The following is an 11,286-nucleotide window of genomic DNA, read 5'->3' as shown; positions in this document are numbered from 1 at the left end:
CTATTGCCCTTCTGAATCCAGAAACAGCTTTTCTGCCTAGCTCTTATTTTCCCTCTCCGGAGAAAAGCACAACCTTTAAAGTGCTTGTCTCTTTATTGAAACAAGACAACAACATCCAGTTCTCTGGTTTAGGTTTACTTAGCTGAGTCCCTTTGGATCCTCTCAACTATTAGCAGATGGTCGAGGACTGTGTACTTGGCATATCTGACTTTGGAGTTCACTGGGTTAACTCCTATCAGTGTATGAACAGTATTTACTGTGCATATATTCGGAGGGAAGCAAAGACACAGTGCTAGCTGACAAGCCCTCAAATGTCAAGAATAGTGGGATACAGGCTGGGATTCAACCCTCAAGAGGATAGTTAGGAGTTAGCATCTGAGAGTGTCAGGCGCTAACAGCTAGCCTGCTGCTCTGAGTGGAGAAGTACCCGTATTGTAGCTGGGGCTTTGTGACCTTGGTTACTTCTGTGGGAGCCTCCAGGCATGTCAGTGGCAGTCCTGTGTTCCTCTGAAAGAAGACTCACTAATGCTACTGTGGATCAGTGACAGGCTAAAACGGCTTTGGCCTGGATTTATAAAGACTTAAAAATAAGTGGCGAGGCCACATCTTGAAATCGAAATATGCAATACACACACCAAGGTGAAGAAACACACTTATAAACACCTTTAACAGTGCACACACAATATCGTTTAGTCTCATCTTCAGTATTCAAGGGGGGGTTGCATTTCCGGTTAATTTCACTTTTCTCCTATACACTTTACTCTTAGTCAGGCCAAGACAGAATAAGGCAGATCACTCCATCTCCATAGTATCACAAAAGTATGTACATAGTTAAGTATGCAGTTAATGTTGCCAGAAGTAGCAAGAAATTTTGTCAGCTCTTATGAGTTAATGACTGTAGTGTGTAGCTAGTGTGCCACTAGTTAAACAACTCTGATTTCCTAAACCAAGTGATATTCTCTTTTAGGTAGGTGTACAATTTGTTGCTAAACTTTTTAATTTGGTCAAAAGTAATATCACTTCACTGCCCGTGTTCTCCAACAAAAAATCCTCTTAATCTCTGCCTCTCAACAGTCTGCCTACATCAAACTTAGATCAGCGTAAAAGCCGCTAAAACCCTAAAATTTCTCAGCAAACTGACAAGGTGCAATTCAAGGCTTTCACCAAAAAAGCATGTTCATAACATCAGAACACCTTCATGTCTCTTTTGTTCTTAGGATAATGACTCATTTGCTTTGATAAAGCTAGCTGCCTTGTTTAGCACAGTAGACCTATCAAAAGTCACTTCAAATCTCACTGTGCATCCAAAACATGTCTAGCATGAATGAAGATGCATCTCTCATTCATTTTACATTGTATCTATCGGCTGTGTTTCATAAGTTACTGTCAATGTCACTTAGCCTTTTAATCATAAACAAACACGGACCATATTTGTGCTACAAATTGGAAATTTAAAGTCTTGTTGTCATCGAGAAAGCCTTTTTACAGCTAAATGTCCCATTTACACAGACTCGAACAAATAACCATCCAGCACTTATATCTGTGCAGAAGTGAATCTCAGACTCACCCTATCGTTAGTATGAGTAATATACTTCAAACTTCCAAGCACTGGCACAGCTATCTATTGAGAAAAAGACACGTGAATTTAGTACCAAAACAACATATCCTTGGTAAAAAATAATGAGAAGAAATGCCATACAGACTAATAAAATGTGTAGCGCTACGGAGTGAGCATTGGTCTTCATTTGTAGAGGACAGTGATACTTAAAGCCCATAATAGCACTTAGTCTTGGGTGCAAAATGGGCCATTTGAGTCACAACCTTCTCTGACAGCAATTTCACAGAAAGAGACTTGGAATGTTTGATTCTAAACCATGGTTCTCAGCTTGCTGCATTGACTCCGTATGAAAATGCAGCGTTTAGTGAACCTGCCCATGCGAGAAATTTGTTAATTAACAGTGTTCCAGACTCAACACTTTCTGTGTTGAATGGAACTCATATCTAAATTGTTACTTGCAAACCTGTCACAGAATGATTATGAGCTATTTTTCTACTTCTCTGACTGGCTGAACATTTCAGCGGTACAGTATAAGCTCACTGATGACTTGCAACATAGTTAGAAATGTTATATAATATACCAGCCTGAAATGTACTCTTGAATCTTGCATGTAGAGCAAGTGGATGTGAATGGTGGGATGTCTGCTAGTTTTTCCTACTTTTTTAAAATATGCCAATTATGTTCATTAAAAGACAAATTCAACTTTATATTAGGGCTAGGCAATAATTCATGTTACCATCAACTTTCAGTGGAATTACATCATGTCAATTCCTCATTTTCCTGCCCTGTCTACCTCTTCTTCACTTAGTGGTTTTTCCACGAATCTCAGAAATATATGGTGATAACTTTTACAGGTGTAGGAGGGTTTTCTGTCGAGAAAAAAAGTGAGATCACTAGCACTTCTCTCACAAAACATGCCTTGTGGCTACTGTTGATAAAATGGGTCTCTGTTTCTTCTATGTATTCCTGTGTAACAAGTTGAGTGTCACTGGAATGTGGTAGGTTTAGAAAGAAACCCTTTCTATATTCTGAGCTACTGACATCATGCAACTAGCTGGACTGGAAATAACAGATTGGACAACATCATCCATACTATCTTTTGGACTAAATCACCAAAGATAGACAGACAGAAATTCACAGTACATTGTCAACTATAAAGGTGATTTTCTTTACTGTGCACTCCATATTTAGTCTGTATTTAAACAAATGCAGGGTGTGAAACACTAGCTGCCAATGCAATCTGACAACAAAACTGGGTACGGGATGCTGATGTAGAATTTGTCTTCTTGTTCTTTGCTCAGTTGTGAGACCAAAATACCCTGAATCGCTCTTCTACCAAGCTAGCTGTTGGAACGAAAGCACCTGGCAGCCAGTAACGTAAAGAAGCTGACCTAAACACAGGGAGGCACCATAACTCTATCCTATTCTCCGCTAGCTGGGGTCACTGGACTCTGTTAGGGTAAAATTATGTTCCTTAATTAAATTGTTTCACTATATTCTGTGTAATTCTTTGGAGAGTACCACTTGAGCTGAAGCAATATAAGAAAATACAAGTATATGTATGTTTTAGCCTGTCTAATGATGCGCATATACTGTATCTAAATAGTTTATATAACGAGAATGATACACAGGCTCCATGTTGTGTTTAACTCCTCACTAAGCTGTTTCCTTACAACACTTTACAAGTAATATCTAATGTCAAATTTATGGTATACTGTAAAGCACCAGCTTGAACTTGTGAACAGGGAGTGATAGGATTTGAAGGCCCCAATGGTGAGCTGCATGTCTGCAGAGATCAGTGAGAATCAACAATAGCTGACAGGTTGCAGTTATGATTGGCAGAGTGCTGGAGTCATGAGGTCTGAGAGAAACACAGGGTCAGCACGTGGGGAAATAACAGGAAGACACAGTAGCTTTCCCCATCAAGAGCCGTCAGGAGCAGACTTGACAATGCCAGCGTCACTCTGAAACAGTACAGCTACTGTATCTAATGATCAGGGCTCCCTGACTGACATCTGAGCCATAATTATTATATACAACTTAGACAGAGATTTCTGATATGATGCATTTGTAACTAAATCTGATATGGAAGACTCTGCTGACACTGACAAGCGTGACATGAAAAAGTTAATAATTATATAAAGTTCTGCGTTATAGTTGGGGTTGGACTGATTAGCTGATACATGGTTGAGTCTACCCTTGCCTTTTGGTGATTATGAGATACTGGATAACTTTACATGACTGAAGTTACTCCTTAACTACAGCTACATAAGAACAACTCATTAAATCAGAAATAACATTTTATTTTCTGTAAAACATTTTGTTTTTTTTGATTGCTTTTGTTTTTTTAAAGAAATGTTTCATTGAAAGGATCCATGAGTTCCCCTGTTGGTGGGGGGGGTTACTTAGTCTGGGTTTCAATGGCAAGTTAGTTTCACATGATAGTCTTTTATTAGCCTAATAATATATAAAATAATAAAAATCTGAAAGAAGCACTGAATACTAATTTTTTCAATCATTAAATGGAAGATTACTAAATATAGAATGAATATTATTAGCTGTGTAATAATTAAAGTATAACTGGCATCAAACCTCAAAAAGCCACCAGTCTGGTGAAAATCACCAGTGTAAGTGACTCTTTGTTTCAGAGGAAAAACACTGCTGTCTGTATGGCATCTGGTGCGATAGAGGATTATATTGCTTTGATAAACAACATGATTACTAAGGCAGGCTAATGGGCAGAAAATCCGCCCACGGATTAAATATATCCATACGCCTGGAGCAGCAAAAAATGCCACTTGGAGACAATTAATCCTTTTTTTTATTAAAATTATTAGCAGAGGGCATTGCTTTCTTCCTCACAAACTCCAATACCTGGATTGCAAAAGTAACAGCATTGTAATTATTCACATTTTGGGCGAGAAAAGAAGAGGGAAAATTGAGTTAAGACTTGTTGTTAACAGACTTCTATTGTGAGCACCAGGTGAAAAATACAAGGCAAACAATTATATCACAGTTGTTAACCAAGGTTACGGATCATCTTTGAGCCAGTTTACAGTCAAAAATGAGAAACATTCAAAAACAAAGGCATTAGGTTACTTATTCCGTCAGAAATAGGCATTTAAAAGACATTTGATGTCAATTAAGCTGAAAGTAATAAATAAAAGCAAGGGGTCAAATCTCACTCAAGTTAAAGAATAATAGCTGGAGCTGAAACGATTAGTCAGTTAATCGATCAGTTGACTGCCAGACAATGTATCGTCAACAAAGTTATTCTGATAGCTGGTGAACAATTAGCTGGTAGCTGAAGACTGTTTCGAAGAAAAACGCCAATCATTCCCAAATTACAGCTCCTCAATACCGGAGGTGCTTGTCTTTGTCTCATGTGATAAAATGAAATTGAATATCTTTGGGTTTTGGTCTGGTATTAGACTAAAACAAACCTATTTGATGGCATCATCTAGAGCTTTAGTTAACTGTGGTTTGGTGGGCATTTTTCACCTTTTTTCTGATATTCAATAGCTGGACCAAACGATTAATGGAGACAAATAATCGGCAGGTTAATCGATGATTGTTCTTATTTGAAGCTTTAAGGAGGATAATGTTAACGCTGCCAGACAGTAGTTTGAGAGGAAAAATACCTCGGCGTTTACAACAAAGACGAAGTGACGACAAGTGGAGGAGCAAAGTGGAGATTGCGATACCGAGTAAACAATACGAAGCAAAAATGAATGTTACATGAGTTATATACTCAACGCTAGGGACACGCATATTTTTTGAGGCAGTGTAACAAACCAAAAAAAAAACACTCGGGTGAAAAAAGAACTATTCGAACGTTAATAACCGCTCAAAAACGTTATTCTATCGTTACTGCGTATGTGATGCCAACCGTTAAATAGCCACTAAATACCCTAATTAGCAGCTGACAGTTTAAGCTAGCTAACGTCCCCGTAAATCACGGCGAGGGCTCAAACATCATTCAGCTTTAAGAATACACCTTTGTGTCCTGCTGTCACAACGTTACAGATGAAAAATATCTCGGCGTTTACAACAAAGACGACCCGACTCACCATAGTAAGAGGAGGGGATGTCCGTCTTTCTAGCCATGGCACTTCGTAGGACCGATGCAGCACCGTCGTCTTGGTTTTGGAGACCGCATATGAGAGTCGAGGTGAACCGCAGTTGTTTTGATGCCTTCCAGCGGTCCCGTCGAGAGGCAAACACGGGAACCTGGAGAGGTCTTGCGCTCCTGGTCTGAGGATGCTTCGGCCACGCAGCTGAGCGTCAGTCGTGTTTACAGCTCGACGTCATTAATTATTCCAAAACGGTCTTAAAGGGGACGCTGTGCGCCGCGGCCGCTGCCGCTGTTACTGCTGCTGCTGCTGCTACTCCTGCTGCCGCCGAGTGTCCCGTTTCCCTTTGTTAGGAGGCGATTTAAAGCACATAGCCACGCCGTTTTTGTGCAGTTTGTCGGCTGACACGAACAACTGTGGGATTCGCACCGACGCTCCTGGAATACCGGGGGATTAGGACCCCGCCTATGTCTTCAACAAGAGAAGTTATTTCCAAGCTGCTTCACCGTTGGTTAATAATACAGCCAACATTGCAGTTAATAATTTCTGGTGGCAGTGACGTCTCTGTCCACACTGAGGCGTCTGGTGGAGAAACACTGACCTCAGCTGGGTGCTCTGAGACATTGCAGAGCTTCCGCTCTTTGTGGCGCCCCCTGCAGTTTGAACAGTGTCATGCTTTGCCTCTTTATATGCTGCTGCTGCTGCTGCTGCTGCGGAGCCCGCATGCAAAGGGAGGATATGGAGTCTTTCAAGGGGCAAGGCTGAGGCGCAAGTGAAGTCACCATGAGTCATCAATGTTGAATTCACCGCCAGTCTTCCTTAACAGTTCCTTCAGGTCCAGTCTAAAGTCATCACATTTGGGACTCAAGCCCTTATCATCCTACCTGAGTTTATACATTTGGGAAAAAAACACTTCATTTTGAAGTTGACAGAACAGGTCTTGCACCGGTGTTTCCACTTATTCTGGCTGATCAGACCTCTGCTCAGTTTGAAGGAGCTATGCTCTAATCAGATAAGGACACCAAATTTGGAGAAGTAATGATGATGATAAAGGTGTGATTTCATCCACCCAGAGAGGTGCTACAAAACTCATAGCACGTTCTGGGAAATGACAATGAAGCACAGTCTTTGGAGCGCACGCGGTCCTGAATCTAATTAGGCAAAAACACTGAAAACACCTGTGTGAGTGGTCCATGGGTGTATAGGGCCTTTAGGTACAGGTGAAGAAAATATTACATACATGGGGTACATGTGGGCCTTCTCAATCCATTAATAGTTCACGTATGTTTGGGAATTTGAGAGTCCGCTATAGGCACTGTGACCAGGAAGTGGCAGCACAGACTGGAAATCATGTCCAATAACTCCAATAACTGTAAGAAGCATGTTTTATCTGGGAGAGCAGCAGACAGAGGGACTCAGCATGGATGTTACTTGAATAGTAAGTGCACATCACCAAACATTATCCCTTTTTAATGACAGGAGATTTAAAATGTTAATGTTTCATGCCCTTAATGTACAATCGAATTAGAAATTGGACAGGTAATTCAGGTCATTTGCATTAAACACCGACATCTAAAAAGTGATGTCTCTCCTAGCACTCTGATGAACGTAATGAGAACTCAGGTGGCCAAAGGCTGGTCATTAAGAAGGGATTGACTTCACTGGGACATATCATATATTGATGTGCCAGGATCACTGCCAGAGGCACACCAGGAGAATCTGAATCACAGTATTGCCAAGTAAAATACAGTAGACGTAAAACCTTTACATTTATCTTGATGACACTGGTTTAGGACAGTGGTTTTCAACCTTTTATGGCCTAAAACTGCTTGAAACAAAGAACAGAGTGTTGCCAGCCAATCTGGTTGTCATTCAGCAAAAATGATGCATGCCAACAGCTTGCTAATTACATAATCAAGAGGGTACACAACAGATGCAGGCACATTTTGTGCTGGTTTGGTTTGCAGTATTTTTCCACTTTCTGAAACAAAAGGTCATTTCTTTCTCTACGGTGGTTGTTCTATTGCAGTTTGGATAGCGAATGAGATTTTTTTTTTTTTAACAATCAGAAAAGGCAGAGGGAAATGCTCTTTTCACACAATCATCCTTTTTCCCTTTTCATTCAGTGGCTACAATTGCTGCAGTTGCAATCAATCCTGCTGCTAAAAATTGAAATCCCACAAGTTCCACCATAAAAAAAAAGCGATTCGGTGATGCTGTACAGCAGTAGCATCGCTGCATAAATGTGCAATAGACATACAGAATGCACTGGGTGATTGGGAGTCTCTTTTTTCAGTCAGTTGAATAAACATAGCAATTCTGAGAAACATATAATGCAAGTTTGGGCAACAGGAAATTGCATCTGTGATTGGTGGGAATGCCAGCCAATGAGTCAATGATCTGTCTGTAAGTGGAGACATTTTGCAAAGGGATTGAAGATGTCTTTGGCCTGAAAATACAGGACATAAAGCTTGTAGCTTCCTTCAGATGCTTTCTTTTTGAGCTGTGACAAAGCTGAGGTGCACAGTAATATCTGGACTGGAGAACACAATAACATTTCGATCACCTCACTACCACCTGCACCTTTGATTTTCTGCAGGTGTATTAGAGCTTTGCATTGGCTTTACAGTTACTCTAGATTTAGTTTCCCGTACTGTTTATTAGGCTTATATTGCCTTTTTAATGCAAAATCAACCTAGTCAGTGCTGGCTGTTGTTCAAACTAAGATTCTGTTAACTCTCAAATAACATCTACTGTATATCTCTCTGCCTGTAGCTGAAATGCATTTATATTCACAGTTTGAGAGTCATACAATGGTCTACTTGCTGTTTTTCATATTTCTGTCCTGCCAACAAGACAATTCTAGTCAAATGATTTCATATCTTCATTAAACTGATAAAAAGATGTTCAGTGCAACATACTGACTATCAGCTTCTTCAGTTCTGAGATGTCACTATTTGTATAAACCTTCCAAATTCCATATAAATCAAACCTTTATTTTGTATGCTGAAAAAAAATGGACCAAATTTCCTCTGTGGTGTCTGACAGCATTGTATAACATAGATGATATAGCAGTAACAGCACTTTAACATAAACAGCTTTGCAAGTTGGGAAGGTACTTGCAGTACCTTGAATTTTAGTCTTAGTTTTGTTTCTTAAATGACACCCAGAGGCAATAGCTTTTCAAGTTAGGGACCAGATAATGAGTAAAACTACGTTTGGCACAGCAAACAGGTGCAAACAGAGCAGATTATTTCACACTTGTATTTGGCACAGCACAAGCAGACAGCCGTCTGGCACCTCACTGGATAGGAGGTTGGAGTTAATTAAAAAAGGTTTTGTTCCACAGACATTTTGCCTTGCTTTTGTCAGTGTGTGCTCCCTGGAGCTGTGTTTTGAGATGCATTCAAGACCTCAGGGACACCTCTAATCAAAACACACGGATTGCCAGCCACCTAATCCTCTGAATTCACAATTTGACGAGGTGCTTCATGAGGCACTGCTCCTCCGTGATACAGACAATTTGGTAATTAAGATTATCTACCAATGATATGGCCATAAGGCGTCGAAGAAAACAGTAATAAGGGAGAAAAGAGGGAACAGAGTCCTTTACAAAGTATGAATCTAGTTATCTATCTGGTGGACATAGGCAATAGTCCTACAACGTGCAAGTATTTGTAGTATCATAATTTTACATGAAGTTGTATCACCCTAACACTCTAAATTAAATCATAGTCATCAAATTCTCAGATATTCTACAGTAGTACAACTCAAAATACTGCAAGCTGGCTTTTACCGTAACAATGTTTTATAGAAAAAATTGAAAAGATAATGTTATTTCAATTTTAGAAACGTCAAACAGGCATCCATTTATACATAGGACTGAATTACTATAAACTATTGATCGCTGTCAAACCAACAAATGACTTGTCTGTATAATAGGCTCTGTTTCGGAGCTGTTGTCCTCAGATGGTTGGACCAGTAAATAACTGCTTTGACTGCTACAGTGACTAAATGAAAAACAATCACACAATTATCTAGCTTTAGGCCTTTCTTTTATGGTAAGAGCCATCTGAAAATTCAAATTTTTGGTATATCTATGCATTAAAATTGTGTTTTTATGCCGGAATGTGTTGGTTTTCCCACTCATATTATAATAGTTGAGTTTTTTTACTGTGTTTGTTTCATGTAACTGTCCCAGTGTACATGTGTTATGTCTTATATGTGTACTTTCAGTCTCTTGTATTCCAGCACTGTTTTGTATTGTATCATATGTAGCATTTTGTTGAAATATGTTTTTTTTTTTTAAATCTTGTATTGCACCGTATTCTATATGAACCACTGTACAGTATCTGGCTTTCAGATAGAAAACTGATTAGTGTAAACAAGGCAGTTGTTTAAACTTGAGTAAACCTGGGCCAAAAGCATAAAAGGGAACACATGTTATTGCCATTGTAGCTTTTATATACCAGACCAGATGCTGATTTTTCTTACAGCATCTGGTCCAACCGCAGTATTCTGTTTTGTTTTTGAGATAAATTACTTATCAGCTCCCACAAAGACAACGTATATTTCACTTTGTGAAGCGAGGCTTGCTGAGGAATAACTAGAACATGAAAGACACATTAGAAAACGAACACAGTGACACCAGCGCAGAGGGCGTCTATAAAAAGACCCGTTCCTCATTTCCCAGCGCCTCCTGACTAGATTACAGCTTCCAGCGAATCTGTCTCCCATGAGGAGCTTTAGCTGCTCAGGTTCCCATGACAAATGCGGAAAATAGGTTCCTGTGCTTAAACGGGATGTCCCAAAATCTACTTGAGCTATAAAAAATGACAGTGCACAGTACCAATAACATTTGTCAGTATATTATAAATTATCGCTAACACCTTTAGAAGAACTACGGTAATCTTAACATAACTTTTAGCAGGATGCAATAAAAGTACCAAACAGAAAAGATAAGGTGACAATATAAAATCAGTATCTTAAACACTTTTTAGGAAAAACTTTTACTATTCAGAAAACATTCAATGCAATTGTCACATCAGTTTATACTTTGCAGCACAAGACTTCATCTGACCTATAAAATGTCATCGCTCACTCCAAGCATTTAACTCATGTTGACATTTCAAAAAATAATCCGCCGATGAATCACTGCTACCAAGAGGAAATCTCCGTCTACCAATGAGTTGGTGTACTTGTGTAAGGAAATGTATCAGTATGGGTACTCTGAAATTGTCTTTCTTACAACTATCATCACTACAGCATGATTTACAGCAGAAAAACACTGCAATAAAAGGTGTGATAGAACTGTACAGTAAAGAAAAACGCCTCCGTGCAAATGTAATTTAGAAGAAATGGGTGAAATAACTCAAAAGTAAAATTTAAACTCTCTTGACATCCAAAGGCGTATGTATACACTGCCACAGGTTTCGTACACCTCACATCAGACGGATATCCTTGTAATGCCTGATGGCAAAACCTTTTTGCATGGTACACCATAACCTACATGTCTGTCTTTCCAGAAGACATCATTCTTTATGGTCATGAGGATGACTGAATTAAAAAATCATGGGAAACTCGATTCATGTCACTATAAACAAACAACCCCCCCCCAAAAAAATAAAAAATAAATAATAATAATAATAATACAAA

General features: G+C 39.3%; 1 protein-coding gene across 3 annotated transcripts in view; it reads right to left on the bottom strand.

Annotated features, from left to right (window-relative positions):
* slc44a5b (solute carrier family 44 member 5b) overlaps positions 1-5,836 on the bottom strand; it is a 34,453-nt gene extending 28,617 nt beyond the window's left edge. For all 3 annotated transcript variants that reach the window (XM_040129229.1, XM_040129228.1, XM_040129230.1), the window contains exon 1: positions 5,629-5,836. In XM_040129229.1, coding sequence (XP_039985163.1) covers positions 5,629-5,665 — 37 coding nt within the window. In that variant the 5' untranslated portion in view covers positions 5,666-5,836. The remainder of the gene's footprint in view (positions 1-5,628) is intronic.
* Between the last annotated feature and the right edge of the window lie 5,450 nt (positions 5,837-11,286).

The sequence above is a fragment of the Xiphias gladius genome, chromosome 6 (genome assembly GCF_016859285.1).
Source record: "Xiphias gladius isolate SHS-SW01 ecotype Sanya breed wild chromosome 6, ASM1685928v1, whole genome shotgun sequence".
Classification (NCBI taxonomy): Eukaryota; Metazoa; Chordata; class Actinopteri; order Istiophoriformes; family Xiphiidae; genus Xiphias; species Xiphias gladius.
Note: the sequence above shows the minus strand (reverse complement) of the source record. Positions and strands in the feature narration are given on the sequence as shown.